The sequence below is a fragment of the Paramormyrops kingsleyae genome, chromosome 7 (assembly GCF_048594095.1).
Source record: "Paramormyrops kingsleyae isolate MSU_618 chromosome 7, PKINGS_0.4, whole genome shotgun sequence".
In the NCBI taxonomy this organism is placed as follows: Eukaryota; Metazoa; Chordata; class Actinopteri; order Osteoglossiformes; family Mormyridae; genus Paramormyrops; species Paramormyrops kingsleyae.
The window spans coordinates 36,298,915-36,317,349 of record NC_132803.1 but is presented as its reverse complement, the minus strand read 5'-3'; the positions used below and the strand labels follow the sequence as shown (position 1 = coordinate 36,317,349).

The window sequence follows — 18,435 nt, the reverse complement described above, 5'->3', positions numbered from 1 at the left end:
TTTAGGAGAGGTAGATCCTGTTTAACGAATCTACTTGAGTTCTTTGAGGAAGCTACAAGTGAAATTGATCACAAAAAGGCCTACGATGTGATCTACTTAGATTTCCAGAAGGCCTTTGATGTTGTCCCCCACAAACGGCTCTTGCTATAGCTCAAAGCTGCAGGGATTTTAGGAACTGTGGCAGCTTGGATCAAAAACTGGTTAACTGACAGGAAGCAGCAAGTAGTTATTAGAGGCACAATGTCACAGTGGGCCTGCGTTCATAGTGGGGTACCGCAGGGTTCAGTTTTAGGACCACTATTGTTCCTAATTTACATTAATGATATTGACACCAATACATACAGTAAACTGGTTAAATTTGCAGATGACACCAAGGTGGGTGGTGTAGCAGATACTGATCTAGCAGCAGAGAGGCTACAACGGGATCTGGATTTAATTAGCGACTGGGCTGATACTTGGCAGATGAAATTTAACACAGATGAATGTAAGATACTCCATGCAGGGAGCAGAAATATAAAGTACAGATATTTTATGGGTTCCACTGAAATAAAGGTAGCTGATTACGAGAAAGATCTCCGTGTGTATGTTGATGCTTCCATGTCCCACTCTCGCCTGTGTGGAAGCAATAAAAAAGGCCAATAGAATGTTGTGTTATATCTCTAGTTGTGTGGAGTTTAAGTCAAGGGAGGTGATGTTACATTTATATAATTCCTTGGTAAGACCCCACCTACAATATTGTGTGCAGGTTTGTTCACCTTACCTTAAGAAGGACATTGCTGCCTTAGAAAAGGTGCAACGGAGGGCTACGAGAATTATTCCTGGTCTTAGAGGAATGTCTTATGAGGAGAGGTTAGCTGAGCTGAATCTGTTTAGCCTTGAGCAAAGGAGACTAAGGTGGGACATGATCCAGGTCTATAAGATTCTAATGGGTTTGGATGCTGTTCAGCCAAATGGCTATTTTAATATTAGTTTAAATATTAGAACTCCTGGCCATAAGTGGAAAATAGCGGCAGAACATTTTAAAATAAATTTGAGGAAGCACTTCTTTACACAGCGTGTAGTTAGAGTATGGAATAGTCTTCCTGCTAGTGTAGTGGAAGCTAAAACCCTGGGTTCCTTTAAATCAGAGCTAGATAAAATTTTAACAACTCTGAACTATTAGTTAAGTTCTCCCCAAACAAGCTTGATGGGCCGAATGCCTCCCTCTCATTTGTAAATTTCTTATGTTTTTATACTCCACTCCTGCAGCCGCCGGCAGATCGCGCTCCACATCATGTCAACTACAGACAGACCTGAGCCCAAGTCGAACGCACCCATTGCTTCTTTAAGGGAGGATGGGCAAATTTACCACGTCGTCGGTGATTGGCTGTTGTGCTGGCGTTCAGTAAACCTCTCCTCCATAGCCCATAGGCCATTGAGTTGTCTGTCTTAGCGCATTCTCTAAAACAGCATACTTGGTTGATCGAGTTTTATAGTCTGTGTGTATCATCGCAATCGTCCTCATTTCTTATCGATAAAAAATCGACATCGTTTTATCGCCCAGCACTACGCCAGGGTGTGCAGAAGCGCACCAAGGATGGTAATGCAACCAAATATAGGCCTTTGGTTAACATTAGAAGGTACTGGAAACGTGACACCATAGAAATGAAAGTGGTGGACTGGCAGGTCTGTCTGCTATAAGCCGAAAAGAACCCAGACCACCCCTGCATCTGTGTTTCTACGGCTGTCACATGCTAACACATCAACTAGACTGAGCAAGGGTTTGCTAATTATTATCTCTGGCTATTTCAAATTTTATAGCTTATAAGACGATTCCAGTGCAGTTTGATCATTTGCTCATTGTGGTTATACTTTATAGCAAGCAGCAGACCAACTTGGAGCTGATTCAATTTGAAGAGAAAATTGTGCTGCATAACTCTGTATCCAGATACAGAGTAGTCTGATGCTGGACTCCTGGGCACTTCTTTCATTTACATTTCCTCGTTCTCTGCATTCCTGTTGAAGACTGCCCTGTGTGGGGTTTCACTAGGTGTTTCTTAAGCATTAAAAGAGTAGGTAAATGAGAAGATGGGGTTTGCCCCCCCTGCTTTCATTAAGGATGCTAAGTCCCACTTTCTGCTTCCCCCAGATTCATTTATATTCCTCTCTGGTTTTTATTACTGAATAGAAGTAATTCGCCGGGAACAGCGAAGCTGGAATGGAAAAATGCTCGTTAACTTAATTATCCATCAGCTCTTTCTGCTTGCATTGGTCTTGTAGGCTTCCTTGACAAATCTTCCATGGGACGCTTAACAGAAACACATTGCCGGATCATTCTAGGCAATGTGGTTACAGTTCATGTCTTGCTGTCATGTCATGTCACTCTGTCGTGTGCATAACCAAGACAGCTCAGTATCACAAGCAGTGGGTAATGGAGAAGTGAAGCAGAATGTGCTGGTGGCTGCCCCTCATGGGGTGACTGCTGTCTCGGAAGGTGGTGTTTTGGTGAGAGTGTGAGACTCAGTTGGCCCTATCCTTTACCCAATGACAATAGCTCCAAACATATTTATATAAGACCTAGGATAGAGATACTTTATTTTTTTCCATTGGGAAATTCTCTATTTGCCCGTGCTTTCTTGCTTTCTCTGAGACACACATACAGATGAGAGCAAGCTTGGGGGGTCACAGCACAGCGTCAGACAGTGTGCAGAGCCCCTGGAGCTGCGGGTTACGGGCCTTGCTCAAGGGCGCAGCAGTGGCATCAATCTGCCGATCATGGGGTTTGAACCGGCAACTTTCTTATGATTGCACAGCACGCTAACCCATTGGGCTACACACCACCCATCATGTTCAGCATGACTGGAACCCTATTAAAATGTATTTTGATTTCTGATTAAAGCATAAGTGAAATACCCCACAGTCCTGATAATTGGTTGGAAGATGTGTGGAAACAACTGAAATAATCATTCTGCAAGTTATTTGTTCAGCAATAAAAGTGAAATCACTGATGGGAAACACTGAATAGGCAGAGGGTAAAGTATCAGGAAACATGCCACTAAAAATGAACAAAAGGAGGCACCTGTGATAATAAAGATTATGAAGAAATCACTTCCTTACCTACATATGACATTTTAAAATATGTAATATATTTGTTTTAAGTGTTTGGTGAATTCACTCAGATTCTGCCTACCTCATGCGTTACAATGCACCGCATAGTAAATCAAACACAGACTCCTGAATCTAATGTTTGCTAACCACTAGGCGTGTATACCAGCATTCCAGTTGTGTTGTACACCTACTATTGATACTCTTAGCCTCACAAATAGCAGCTCCCAAATGGGGTGACAGTCATTGACCATAAGCTTAAACACTGACCATGTGGGGACGTTCAAAGTGCCTGTCTAGTGCATACCTAAGGTGGGTGAGGTAAGAGCCGTTAATGCTGCCTCCACACCCTATAGCGTGTTAGGACTCTTTTGCGCAGCTACATTCTGTACCATACCCGGTAAACAAAAAACACAGCTAATATTGCCTGTTAATAGGCCTTTTTCAAACACATTCTTTTACAGCAGTGGCCTCTAACCTTCTTTACAGCGCGAGTTACTTTTTTAATATTGCCTGTTAATAGGCCTTTTTCAAACACATTCTTTTACAGCAGTGGCCTCTAACCTTCTTTACAGCGTGAGTTACTTTTATAACCAAATGGGGCTGGGGTCCCTCTCGGAAGATTTTGCTGAATGGCGGGGGGGGAGCCCTACATAAATTTTGCCAGATGGGGTGAGGGTCCCTCTTGGTAGATTTTGCCGAATGGGGCGGGGGTCCCCCTCAGTAGATTTTGCCAAATGGGGTGGGGGTCCCCCTTGGTTGATTTTGCCAAATGGGGTGGGGGTCCCCCTTAGTAGATTATCCTGTTAGTTTTAACAAGTCTGACCATTCTCCTCTGACCTCTCCAAGTAACAAGGTGTTTTCAGCCACGAAACTGACCCTGACTAGATGTTTTTCTTGATCGCACCATTGTCTGAAAACCCTAGATGCTGTAGTGTGTGAGAATCCCAAGAGTGTGAATGCTTAGACAACCACCATGTTTGGCACCAACAGTCACACCATGTTTAAAATCATTTAGATCATCAGAGGCAGATTAATGATCAGGCTTGCCTCTGCTGCAGCCTAGGGAGTGATCTGGGGGCTCCTATTAGCCATCAAGTTTTTTTTATTACTACTATTTTTTAAGTGATCCTTCATTGGTCTTTTATTTGTTTGCAATATGACGATTGTTTAAGTTGAGGTGATGAATGGGGAGACCAATTCTTAAATGTATCTCTTTTTTGGTGCTTTTTTAATAGCCTTGTGTATTTTCTGGTATGCGTATGTGTCTGTTTCCTACATATAATGGATTTTACAAGCCTGATCAATTAGTTTTAAGCCCGGAGGAAAACATTGTAATAGTAAGAACTTGTTTTATATTCATTTGGAATTTGCCTCTCTCTGCAAAGTTATGTATGGTCGATGCTATCTATGATAAACATTGTGGATGCAGTTGACACGCACTGGATAATGTTTTAAGGTTACCACTATTGAGATGCTTTTATTCAGGGAGGTTTCTGTTGAGCTGTTTCTGGTTGCTGCATATGACTGATGTGAAAATGTAAGCTTGCCGGTTTGTTGTTGTTTTGATGTGATTGCTCTTACTTGATACAGTGTCAAATTACTTTATAGTTACTAATATTTAATAGTATTATATTTAATCCTGGTATCGTTTTAGGGAGTGGGGGCAGAAAAGGGGCCTAAGAAAAGTGCAGCCAGTGGGTCCCTGAATTCATTACTCTGCCACTGTAGATCAGGCATCTTATGCTTAACCAAATAGTGAAGGTCTTAACCCTGTCTGAGTTATTATGTATGTATTCAATGGCAGCCATATGCTAATGCATTATTATGAGAGGGTTAGGGTACGATTTTATAAATAAAACTTTGGAAAATGGGATGACTGTTTAAACCATTCTCCTGAAACAGCCTTCAGAAAATATTTTTCTCAAGTAGAAATCCTGGGAATATAGAAAAGGGCTGATTTTGTATTTATGGAGGTCGGGTCCTGTGGTGACCTCGGCTGGCCTTCTGAACGGCACACACTGCGTAACTTAGCAGCTAAATGCGAAGGCGAAAAACAGCAGCAGGGCAGGAATGATACCGAGCACAAAAGTAAGCATTCCAGCTTCTTTGGCTAAAGAGCGACATTAAGTACTTTCAAAAACTGCTTTGGAAAAACACCAGCAAGAGATAGAACTGGAGACATTTTGGCATAACTGTAAGACATGACCTTAGAGATACTTAAGTAAGTCAACTAAATATGCGAAATTCCACAAAAACAACCTGACGTGCCAAAATACAAGATTTTGAATGTCAAGTGTGTTTATTCTCCTGGATTATTTCTGACATGATGTTTGAAAACTGGAACGACAAATACATGAGGTATTACACGTGTGCATTTTAATTTTGGCTCTTTGTTTAATAAAATAAATCTACCTTTATGACACACCATTTGAAATGGTCCGCAGCATTATTTACCAGAAACACCCAGGAACAACATTCAACAAATTAACGGCATAGCTTTAGTAATTATCCTGGTTATCATATAGTCAGTTTTAGCTATAATTTGGCATATATTTCTGGGCCCATCAAGCACAAAACCAAATGCTCAGGTTATACCTGCTCTGGCGGCTGTTCTCTGACTTTTCAGAGCTGCTGAGAAGCTTTGTGCTCTTCCAACATCCTGCCAATCCAGGCATGAGTCAGTGGCTTGCTGCTGTACTGTAACTGTCAGACTCCAGAAGCAGCCATGATTTATAAACATAATTACAGCGTAGGAGAATATGTGGGATGCATTGTTAAGGGCATGTTCCTTTGGGGGGGTTTGACGAGTTTGTTGTTCCACTGAGTTATTTAGTATTTTAACTATTTCTTATATCCAGTTTTGCTTCTGAATAATATTTTAAGTTTAAAATGTTTTTCTTTTCAGTTTGAGCCACAAATTAACCAAATGTGTTGTTTACAGTACTGGCTGGATCCTTCGAAAACCCTTGCTGAACATAAAGATTTTATAACAAGTAGGTATTCGCCTGATTTCTGTGTTTTAAGTCTTCCTCTTGCTCAATGTTACTTTCAAAACGTATCTGGCAATGATGGGCAATCTATCTATCAGCATCTTGCTAAATTGTTAAGTGTCATTAATGTCAGTGACAGCCATGTTAAAACCAAATTATGGAGGCTGCATTGGAGAGTATAGGCCTGTGTCACATGCCTCTCTCTGAGCGGTTTCATTTGTCACTGCTTTAAGGCTGATTCATACTTCTCCGCCCAATTGCAGCACTTGCGTATCCACTTTGCGTATGCGTACACGGAAACGTTTGTAGTTCCTCCAGTCAACTTTGCACATGCACACAACGTGTTATATTTATATTTATATTAATGATAATAATATACATTATTATTCTGATATTCCCTGCACATGTACCACACCAGTGAGGTTTGTGTCCATTTCTCTATGTTTTACAAACTCAGAATGCCAGCTCACAAGGCTGCCAACTTTGGTCAGCTGCCTGGTGTGAGATTTTCAATTTGAGACGAGTCTGCACTCAAATACGCATGCATTTACATATATGTAACACTTTTATTACATTTTAAATAGTCTGTAGAGTTGATAAACTACCCTGTAGAGTTTACAAATCCATCCACGTTGTTAGCACAGTGTGTTTAGAGCTGCGCATACACCACTGCGTAGACACAGATTTAGAGTGCAGCAGGCGTTCGTCCATGAAGGCGCACAATGACGTCAAATGTGTCATAAACGTTTGAACGGACACGTCCACTAGAACGCGTTCAGAGAAGTATGAACCAGCCTTTAACCTCACTTTCTGCTGTATTGCCATGTGCATTTTCTGCATTGTGCCACCCACAGCAGTATTCAGATGGCTGTCCTGTAGGAATAGCTATGATTGGCAATCCTCAAGGCCTGGATGTATGTCAAGTGTCTGTCTCAAAGCCCACTCCACTGGTAAACAGGATAAAGAGGTCTAACACAATAAACATAGTAGATTTTTTCCCATTTGCTATGTCAGCAGCCAGCTGGGCACAGACATATTTGGCAGTTTCTTTGCAGAAGAACAAAAGTAGCACTGGCCTGTGGTCTCAGAAACATAAAAAAGGGAAAACGGCATCTGAAATGTTGGAGGGCCATACTGAAAATCAAAATGTGGGCTAATCTGTTGGGAAGAGAAGCCTTTGGTGCAAATGCGTAGGTGATGTTGCCCTCTAAATGGGCTATCTGTCTTACTCCAAAAAGGTTATATAAAACAGTAGGAAGCAACATCCTGACTGCAGAACATTGTTAAATCACCCCGAGTCTCCCTTTTCCGTCTTCATAGTTTGGCTGCCTGCACTGTTCTCTTTAATTTGTGCCCCCGTTCATATTTTAGCGGGACCTCCCTACATCCTCTACTTTGGAGTCAAGTTTTACATCGAGGATCCCTGTAAACTAAAGGAAGAAATAACCAGGTATATTCGGTCACGTCAGTAACAGTACTAGTAACAGTATTCATGATAATTTTTTAATACTTTACATTAAGACAGTCATCGGCTTGTCTCTTTGAAGCCCCCATATTTCCTGATCCCGCCCCCAGCTGTTTTCACCCCACCAGCCTCTGCCGGCCTCCACCCCTCCGGTTCTGATCCGGCGGCCCGTGCTGCAATTTGCCCTTCTCCCCAGGTACCAGTTCTTCCTCCAGGTGAAGCAGGACGTGCTGCAGGGCCGCCTGCCATGTCTATTCAGCGCTGCCGCGCAGCTGGCCGCTTTAGCCGTGCAGGGTGAGCGTGTCCCCCCTCCCCCTTTTGTGACCATAATTGTGACTACTGCAGGTACTCATGTGAGACAATGGCTACGTTCACACTGCCATGCTGAAGTGACTCAAATCGGATTTTTTGCCTTAATGTGACACAGATCTGATGTTTTCTGGGCTGTGTGGACACGCAAATCTGATCTTTTCAAATCGGATTTGTGCCACTTTCATATGTGGTACTAAATTGGATACGTATCCGATTCGTGGCCAATGCGACCTGAATGTGAACGCTCAGATCGGAATTTATGTGGCTTTTTGCTTATACGGATGCGCTGACATCAGCCTGCACCAGCAGTGCAGGAAGGTAAAAATGGAGGAGAGCTGCGATAACAGTCAGTGGAAGGATGGAGAAGGTGGGGATTTAATTGCTATTTGGGGAAATGAATCTGTTCAAGCTAAACTGGAAGGAACTCGTAATAGAGTAGTATTTGAAATAATTGCCAAAGAAATGACACAGCGTTGACACGAACGTGGCTACAATGCCAAAGAACAATAAAGAGCCTGAAGTCAAAGTTTAAAGAGGCAATAGACTTGAATCAGCGCAGCGGTCATGGCCGCACAACGTGCCAATTTTGCAACCAGCTTTTTACCCATGTAAAAACGTATCAATGTGCGCATGCGTGACGTTTCGGAGGACCGATGCGTTCACATTACAGTCAGATACAGGTCACTTGTACTTATGAATGTGAACCGTCAAGATAGACAAATCCGATCTGAGCAAAAAATCGGAATTGAACGATATGGTTGGCAGTGTGAACGTAGCCAATCACTCCATGGTTACTTGGTTCAGAAAACCTGTTCTGGTGAACCAAAACTGAAGCATTAGCATTTCATTGGCTACTATAAAGTGTCAGTCTCAGAAGTATGATCAAAACAGATTCCAGAGAGCATTTTAATTCTTACCTTCACCTATTTTATAACAAAGAATTGATATATAGACATGTGTCATTACAATATATTAATGACTGTCAGGCAATAGTATTCATGCCTGACAGTCGCCGCCATTAAATCTGAGGGGGATGTGTCCCCCTCACATTTAACATAAAATATTAGTTTTATGCCACTGTGTCCCCCCCACATTCAAAATGCTTCTGATGCCCCTGGTGTCAGGATTCAAGGGTTTATTGTCACGTGCACAGTGAATGGTCACTTATACTGTGTAATACAGATCTTACTTTGCGTGTCCTTCCAGACACTGATAACAACAAATTAAACCCAAAACACAAACAAAACTTAAGTCACTAAAAGCAGGGTACAATTAAACAGTCAATAACATAACAAATACAAGTAGATTTATGAAAATAAATATATATACTCAGTGCAATTTAAGCATATAATGCAAATATTGTAAGTATCTCAGCATATCACTTTTATATTATTATATATAATTAGGTCCCTGGGAGATGCTTTCTGCTACTAACTCATTATTTATGAGTCTTTGTGGGTATTTTGGGGGAGGTTTGATGCACTTTGTCAGGAATGCAATTTCATTGCACATCCTGTGGTCATCCAGAGTCCATTTTTCTCTCTGACTCTCCTTCTTCCCACAGCCGAGCTGGGCGATTATGACCTGTCCAGGCATGTGCCGGGGTACGTGTCAGAGTACCGCTTTGTGCCGGATCAGAAACGGGAGCTCGAGGATGCCGTGGAGCGGATCCACAAAACCATAAAGTAAGGAGGTCCACCGCTGTACAATGGAAAGACAAGCCCCTCCGTTTCATATGAGAAGTCATTTTTTCCCCCAATTTACTGTTTTCAAATTTATCACTACTGTAAGTAACAGGTCATTTCCAGAAAATGGTCTTCTTTCCAGTATTGTTTTATAATCCCAGCCTTTTATTATCCCAGCCAAGGTAAACCAGATGAATGACTTCCAGCTAAAACCTGAATCGTGCAGCAAAGGATGTCAAACACTGCGAAAGTGGTTCACCCTGTAGCTACAGCTGGTGTCCACTCAATACACTCTGCTGTCACATTACTGTTAAGAAGCTCTTTCAGCAATACCAGTCTGCTCCCAGAATTTTTATCTATTTGGCGTCTGGAAAGAGCACAATTACACATTAATAATAATCCATTATAATCCATTATATGATTAGGGGAGCATTGATTAGTTAAACATGCATGCGTTTCCATAGCTGTACGCTCTGCTTAATGTTAATGTAGCATTTCAATGGTAATGTCACACTCCATTAACATTTTCCTGTTGTCTTATAATAATGCAGCCCTTATTCTTGATTATTAAGAAGGACAACTTCATGATATACAACCAATAAATGCCGCTTAATGTACATCTGAGCTGAATTTAAATATGCAAAAATAGCAAAATTCTCAGAAATGTTACATGTGTCATGGACCTTAAACTGGGAGCTGAAGTGATTCGACTATATTTTATTTTTATTAATGTTCACTGAACCCTGCTGCTGTCTTAATCAGTATATAAGGCTTGGGGGCTTTTGAAGTGGAATTGAAATTTAGTTTGCATCTTAAAAACTGTGACAAAATAAGGATTTGACTTCATCTAAAATCCTATTACTTTTAGATTCAATAGAGGTTTTCCTCAGGACTTATTCTGAGACTGAATAACCTCACATTATCATATCATTATGTAGATGTTCCAAACAACAGAAAATTGCATCTTTTTATTGCATAATCTTCTTTTTCTGCTGTATCTCAGATGAAGGCGTTTTAATGCAGACTGCCAGACAAAGATTTCTGCATGTAACACACACGCTTCCCTTTCATCCTGGGGCTCAAGTAGCGTGCACATATAGAAATGCATAAGTATGTAAATATAAATGCATATATATAAAAGATCCCACTTATAATACTGAACACTGAACATATCAGCATCTATGCATCGATCTCAGAACGCTTTTGCAAGCCTGTTCCCCTTGGAGCATGTAAAACAGGGCGTGATGTAAAGCACATTAATATTAACAAATTGCATAGATTATGAATCTTATTATAAGTGACTGGTCTGGGAAACGATCTTATGTTCTTAAGGAAGTTTACCGCTTCATTTTTAAAATGTAGTACCATGTAGATTTATGAAGTCTTGGCTGAATTTTTGTGCGCTTTGCATTTGCCATAAATTCTTAAATCACCAATTACCTTTGTCTTAGCGTGCAGACACCGAACATTGTAAATCAATGTAGAGGTGAAGCTCTTCCATTCATCTCTCTCTCTGTTTGACTTCTGGTGTATTCCCCTTGGCTGATTTTAAACAACTGCCATCCATCAATTTATGGAGGAAGAAAAAAATTAGACAGAACGATTATCCTGTATAATTATGTCCATATAACATAAACGAAGATATAAAATTAAATCGGGACGTTTGAAACTAATCTCTAACTTTTTTTCAAAACATGGCAGCACCATTTCTTTTCTTGGTGTTTATTTTTATCATTTTTCCCTAAGGGGGGGGGGGTACGAGCTTCAGGAAGGGTGGATCAAGACAATTTCCCCATCCAAACTTCCTGAAATCTGACTGAATTGACTCAGAATCTATGCTCTATGCCAGTGTAATACTCAGCCCCCCCCACCAAGCGAGGAGCTCACAGCCAGAGGAAATGTGCCTTTCCTCTTAGAGCCCGAGTTGTCGTTTCCACAACTGCACAGGAATTCTTTCATTTTCACATCCCATCTTGCTCTCCTTTAAGACACACACACATGTGCAGAGGTGAGAGTGAGGGTCTGAGCACCGGGTCAGTCATACATCCAGTGGCCCTGGAGCAAGCTGAGTTACCATGAAATATCCTGTTTGCCCTATGGTCAGCTTCAGTGGTCAGCTTACAGGTTGTACGGGTCCAAGTCCACAAGGTGAATGGCCTGACTTTCGATAGCATACGATCATGGGATTAAATCTAATGCTCAGTGCTTCTTTGGCTCTTTCCAGATGGTTCTATAGTTACTCTGCTATATCTTCTCTTCCTTTTATATGTTATATTTCTCCTTTGTTGTTTTGTAGCATGTTTTTTCTTAATGCCACTCAGTTTCGTCTCTATACTGTATGCAACCTGTGGCCCTTTTCATAACTATAGCAATGAGAGCTTTATTCTCATAGCATAGTTCTCCATGTGTTTTATCTATACTGTTAAAATGGAAACAATGATCTGTTCCATAATAATCACTGTCTGAGCCCATGTTCACAAAGAAAAATGTTGCTATGTTCATTTCACCCCTCCTGGAGCCGACACCTTATCGTGGTGGAGGGGTTTGCGTGTTCCAGTGATCTCAGGAGCTAAGTTACCCGGGGCTTTATGCCCCTGGTAGGGTCACCCAAGGCAAACAGGTCCTGGGTGAGGAACCAGATGAAGTGCGGCTCAAAAGACCCCTTATGAAGAAAAACATGATGAAAACACGTTTTCCCTTGCCCGGACGTGGGTCACCGGGGCCCCCTGGAGCCAGGCCTGGGGGTGGGGCTCGATGGCGAGCGCCTGGTGGCCAGGCCTATACCCATGGGGCCTGGTCGGACACAGCCCGAACAAGGCACGTGGGTCTCCCCTCCAATGGGCTCACCACCCATAGGAGGGGCCATAGGGGTTGGGTGCGTTGTGAGCTGGGCAGTGGCCAAAGGCGGGGACCTTGGCGGTCTGATTCTCGGCTGCAGAAGCTAGCTCTTGGGACATGGAATGTCACATCTCTGATGGGGAAGGAGCCTGAGCTGGTGCGTGAGGTTGTGAAGTTCCGGCTAGACATAGTCGGGCTCACCTCGACGCACAGCTTGGGCTCTGGAACCAGTCTCCTCGAAGGGTGTTGGACCCTCTTCCACTCTGGAGTTGCCTGCGGGGAGAGGCGCTGAGCGGGGGTGGGCATACTTATTGCCCACTGGCTCGGCGCCTGTACATTGGGGTTTACCGCAGTGGACGAGAGGATAGCCTCCCTTCGCCTTCGGGTGGGGGGACGGGTTCTGACTGTTGTTTGCGCTTATGCGCCGAGCGGCAGTTCAGTATATCCACCCTTTTTAGAGTCCCTGGAAGGGGTGTTGGAGAGCACTCATTCTGGGGACTCTCTTGTTCTGCGGGGGGGCTTCAATGCTCACGTGGGCAATGACAGTGAGACCTGGAGTGGCGTGTTTGGGAGGAACGCCCCCCCCGATCTGAACCCGAGTGGTGTTCTGTTGTTGGACTTCTGTGCTCGCTACGGATTGTCCATAATGAACACCATGTTCAGGCATAAGGGTGTGCACCTGGCACCAGGACACCTAGGCCGCAGTTCGATGATCGACTTTGTAGTCGTGTCATCGAACTTGCGGCCGCATGTCTTGGACACTCGTGTGAAGAGAAGGGCGGAGCTGTCAACTGATCACTACCTGGTGGTGGGTTGACTCCGCTGGTGGGGGAGGAAGCCGGCCAGGCCTGGCAGGCCCAAGCGTATAGTGCGGGTCTGCTGGGAACGTCTGGTAGAATCCCCTGTCAGGAGGAGTTTCAACTCCTACCTCCAGCAGAACTTCTCCCATGTCCCGGGGGAGGCGGGGGACATTGAGTCCGAATGGGCCATGTTCCGCGCCTCCATTGTGGAGGCGGCTGACCGGAGCTGTGGCCGTAAGGTGGTCGGTGCCTGTCGTGGTGACAATCCGCGAACCCGCTGGTGGACACCAGTGGTGAGGGATGCCGTGAAGCTGAAGAAGGAGTCCTATCGGGCCTTTTTAGCTTGTGGAACTCCAGAGGCAGCTGACAGGTACTGGCAGGCCAAGCGGGATGCGGCTTCGGCGGTCGCTGAGGCAAAAACTCGGGTTTGGGAGGAGTTTGGTGAGGCCACTTCTGGATGGCTTCGAGGCGATTCTGGTCCACCATCCGGCGGCTCCGGGTGGGAAAGCAGTGTAACATCAACACTGTTTATGGTGGGGATGGGGTGCTGCTGACCTCAACCCGGGACGTTTTGGGTCGGTGGAAGTAATACTTCGAAGACCTCCTCAATCCCACCGACACGCCTTCCAATGTGGAAGCAGAGTATGGGGACTTAGGTGTGGACTCCCCTATCTCGGGGGCGGAGGTCACTGAGGTGATTAAAAAGCTCCTCGGTGGCCGAGCCCCAGGGCTGAATGAGAGCCGCCCGGAGTTCCTTAAGGCTCTGGATGCTGTGGGGCTGTCCTGGTTGACACGCATCTGCAGCATCGTGTGGACATCGGGGGCAGTGCCTCTGGACTGGCAGACCGGGGTGGTGGTCCCCCTTTTTAAGAAGGGGGACCAGAGGGTGTGCTCCAACTATAGGGGGATCACACTCCTCAGCCTCCCTGGTAAGTTCTATTCGGGGGTTCTGGAGAGGAGGGTCCGCCGGATTGTTGAACCTCGGATTCAGGAGGAGCAGTGTGGTTTTCACCCCGGCCGTGGAACAGTGGACCAGCTCTATACTCTCCGCAGGGTTCTGGAGGGTTAATGGGATTTTGCCCAACCAGTCTACATGTGTTTTGTGGACTTGGAGAAGGCATTCGACCGTGTCCCTCGGGGAGTCCTGTGGGGGGTGCTCTGGGAGTATGGGGTGCCGAGCTTCCTTTTAAGGCCTGTATGACCGGTGCCAGAGTCTGGTCCGCATGGGCGGCAATAAGTCGGACTTGTTTCCGGTGAGGGTTGGACTCCGTCAGGGCTGCCCTTTGTCACCGATTCTGTTCATAGTTTTTATGGACAGAATTTGTAGGCGCAGCCAGGGCGTTTGGTGTGAGGGTGTCCGGTTTGGTGACCTCAGGATTAGGTCTCTGCTTTTTGCAGATGATGTGGTCCTGTTGGCCTCATCGGACCGTGACCTTCAGCTCTCGCTGGAACAGTTCGCAGCCGAGTGTGAAGCGGCTGGGATGAGAATCAGCACCTCCAAATCCGAGACCATGGTCCTCAGCCGGAAACGGGTAGAATGCTCTCTCCGGGTCGGGGATGGGGTCCTTCCCCAAGTGGAGGAGTTTAAGTATCTCTGGGTCTTGTTCATGAGGGTGGTGATGATGGAGCGGGAGATTGACAGGCGGATCGGTGCGGCGTCCGCAGTGATGCGGGCGCTGCATTGGTCTGTCATGGTAAAGAAGGAGCTGAGCCAAAAGGCGAAGCTCTCGATTTACCAGTCGATCTACGTTCCTACCCTCACCCATGGTCACGAGCTGTGGGTAGTGACCGAAAGAACAAGATCGCGAGTGTAAGCGGCCGAAATGAGTTTCCTCTGCAGGGTGGCTGGGCTCTCCCTTAGAGATAGGGTAAGGAGCTCGCTCATTCGGGAGGGACTCAGAGTAGAGCCGCTGCTCCTCCGCATTGAGAGGAGCCAGATGAGGTGGCTTGGGCATCTGATTACGATGCCTCCTGGACACCTCCCTGGTGAGGTGTTCCGGGCATGTCCCACTGGGAGGAGGCCCCGGGGAAGACCCAGGACATGCTGGAGGGACTATGTCTCTCGGCTGGCCTGGGAACGCCTCGGGATTCCCCCAGAGGAGCTGGATGAAGTGGCCGGGGAGAGGGAAGTCTGGGTTTCCCTGCTGAGACTGCTGCCCCCGTGACCCGACCTCGGATAAGCGGGAGAAAATGGATGGATGGATGTTCATTTCAGAAAATTCACTTAAAATTGCTGAATATCTTAACATCATATTCAAAAAATTGACACTTAACCCCCTTGCGTATAAATGAATTTGCAGTGTAAAATGAGTGTAAAAATAGTAAAAAAATCCTTTTGGGAAGGTCTGGCACCTTCTGATTGGAAGCATGCCAACATAAAATCTCTAGCCACTGCCATATTCGTGGCGCAGGGATTGCTGGGATTGCTGCGAGGATTGCTGGGATTGCTGCGAGAGAGTGGTGTTGAGCTGCAGCGATTGTTTGGGATTGTTTTTTTGGAGTGTTTTGAGTGTTTGTGTGCTTTACCTGTTTACGTGGGTGGCTGTTTATTTCTATTTATTGTTCTTATTTCGGTCAGCGTGAGTGCTTGTCTGTCCTGTCTGTTAATCAACAGCGCGATTATTACCGACAGAGAGCTGCGGGTGTCGCGTGCGCGGCGTTTTTCTGTCCGCGTTTAAACTCCGTAACAAACACCCGCGGGGCGATTAAAACTAATAACATCTAACGTCGGTATCGCTACCAAGCGTCGGAAAAGGACAGTTGCTCCTGAGCTTTGCTCGGTCGCCAGTCGGGGCCGGGAGGACATTTTCCACTTTTTTCCCGCTCCGGCAGTAGCCTGCTGTGAGGGGGTTTTTGTGGTTTTTCGACCTCCCAAGAGCAACTTCGATTTCGCCTTGTTTTTAGTTCATACTTGGTTCAGGCAGAAGTTCTTCTGGTAAGTAGTAGTAAGTTTATCAGGTTTAAAATTTTTAATAAAATAATAATTAAGTTCCGTTTTAACACAAGTAATAACTTATTTTAGTGTACTCCGCACGTTACTGCATTTATTGTTACGCAAATTAATCTTTATAGTTAAATACACTATATAAATTTACTGGGCTGGGAGTACGGGGTCATAGTGAGTTAGTTAATTATGGGGCCAGCTCAGTGTTGCGTTTGCAAGATGTTTGCCCTTCTGGACGTTAGTGTCCAGTCGGACTTCATCTGCGAGCGATGTAAGCTAGTGGACTCACTCATGGTCAAGGTTCGCGACCTTGAGGAGCAACTGGCTCGCATCCAATGCAACAGTGAGTTAGATGAGCTAGTTGATACGCCGTTTAGGGAGACGGTGTGTACGCCACTAATGGGGGGGAGGGAGAATGAAGAGCAGAGAGGTCGAGAGAGCTGGGTGACCGTAGGTCGTAGACGCAGGAAAAGGCGTACACACGTTACAGAGGCGGCATCACCTGAGGTGTCTGTGTCTAACAGGTTTCAGGTGCTTCCAGCTTCAGAGCCGGAAGGGACTGGGGAAGCAGGTGGGCCCTTGGGCACTGAGGAGCCCCCTCCCCCCAGAAAGAGGGAGGTTGTGGTAGTGGGGGATTCAATTATTAGGGGAGTAGACAGTTATGTGTGCACGCGTGATAGAGGGTCCCGTACGGTGTCTTGCCTGCCTGGTGCCCAGGTAGGAGACCTTCCAGATCGTGTGGACAAGCTTTTGGCCCCAGCTGGGGTGGATCCAGTTGTCGTGGTGCATGTTGGCACCAACGACATAGGCAAGGGTAGAAGGGCTGTTCTGCAGGATAAATTTATAGAAGTCGCCAATAAGCTTAGAAGCAGAACGTCCATGGTGGTATTTTCCGAAATACTCCCCGTGCCACGCGCAAGTGAGGCTAAGTTAGCTGAGATAAGGAGATTAAATGCGTGGCTAAAAGGATGGTGTAGGAAAGAGGGGTTTAGGTTTATGGGGCACTGGAGGACCTTCTGGAACAGGTGGGACCTGTTCAAGCCGGATGGGTTGCATCTGAACCGGAGGGGAACCAGTGTACTGGGAAGGCGTATTTGTAGAGTAGTTGAGGAATGTTTAAACTAGGGACTGGGGGGGCAGGGAGGTTAGTTAAGTATGTAACTGGGGGGAAACGGAAAGCCCAAAAAAATCATATTATAAGTAGGCACTGTAATAAGCCTACCCTTTGTTGTCTGTATTTAAACGCCAGGAGTATTAGGAATAAAATTCATGATTTAGAGGCTCTTATCTCATCGGACTCTTATGATATTATAGCAATAACTGAAACGTGGTTGAGTGATAAGGATGGACAAGAATATAATATGGATGGTTACACATTGTTCCGTAAAGACCGTATAGGTAAGAAGGGAGGTGGTGTTGCAGTATATGTAAAGGAAATCTTGCAGGAAAGGGAGCTTACTGATATAAGTAAAAGTACGGAAGCTATATGGGTAAAATTAGATGCTACAAACTCAAATAGCCTAATTGTCGGTGTTTGTTACAGAGCACCCAATGTAGCTGCTGAGGAAAGCAGATTGTTATACAGTGATATTAGGATTATGAGCAATAAAAATGATGTGGTAGTTATGGGTGATTTTAATCTACCGGGGATACAGTGGGACATTGTTGCTGGCTCTTCTGAAAATGAACTTGAGATGGTGGAATTAGTACAGGATTGTTTTTTTACTCAGTTTGTTAACACCCCTACCAGGGGAGATGCCATTCTTGATCTTGTTTTGTCTAATAACCAGGACAGGATTGGTAAATTAGATGTTTTAGAACCACTTGACAGTAGCGATCATAACATGGTTAAATTTGAGGTTAAGTTTAGTGCCCGAAGAGCAAAGTCCAAATCAAAAATATATAATGTTAGGAAGGCTAACTTCAATTGTATGAGATTAAAACTAGAAACCGTGAACTGGATGGAGTTAAATAACAAAACTGTTGAAGAGGCATGGGAATTTTTTAAAAGCACATTATTGCAAGTACAAGAGGACTTCATACCTGTTTCTAGCAAGAATAAATCTAGGAAATTGCAACCTAGGTGGTTTAATAGGGACATAAAGTATAAAGTAAGGAGGAAAAGGGCTTTGTTCCAGAGATGGAAAATAACTGATGATGACATAATAAAGCAAGAGTATCTAAATCTACAGGCTGAATTAAAAAATGACATTAGACGAGCTAAAAGGAATGTCGAAAGGAAGATCGCATTGGAGGCTAAGGATGACGTTAAAAGTTTCTTCCAGTATTTTAACTCTAAAAGAGCTCTAAAAGC

At 44.8% G+C, this 18,435-nt stretch overlaps 1 protein-coding gene across 4 annotated transcripts in view; it reads left to right on the top strand.

The window, feature by feature from the left end:
* Positions 1-18,435, top strand: part of epb41l4a (erythrocyte membrane protein band 4.1 like 4A) — a 128,342-nt gene that overhangs the window by 36,524 nt on the left and 73,383 nt on the right. For all 4 annotated transcript variants that reach the window (XR_011992453.1, XM_072714884.1, XM_023796924.2 and 1 more), the window contains exons 3-6: positions 6,029-6,080; positions 7,449-7,527; positions 7,739-7,836; positions 9,419-9,539. Coding sequence is in view for 3 of the 4 variants with exons in the window: in XM_072714884.1 (XP_072570985.1) it covers positions 6,029-6,080; positions 7,449-7,527; positions 7,739-7,836; positions 9,419-9,539 (350 nt within the window). In the remaining variant the exon portion in view is untranslated. The remainder of the gene's footprint in view (positions 1-6,028; positions 6,081-7,448; positions 7,528-7,738; positions 7,837-9,418; positions 9,540-18,435) is intronic.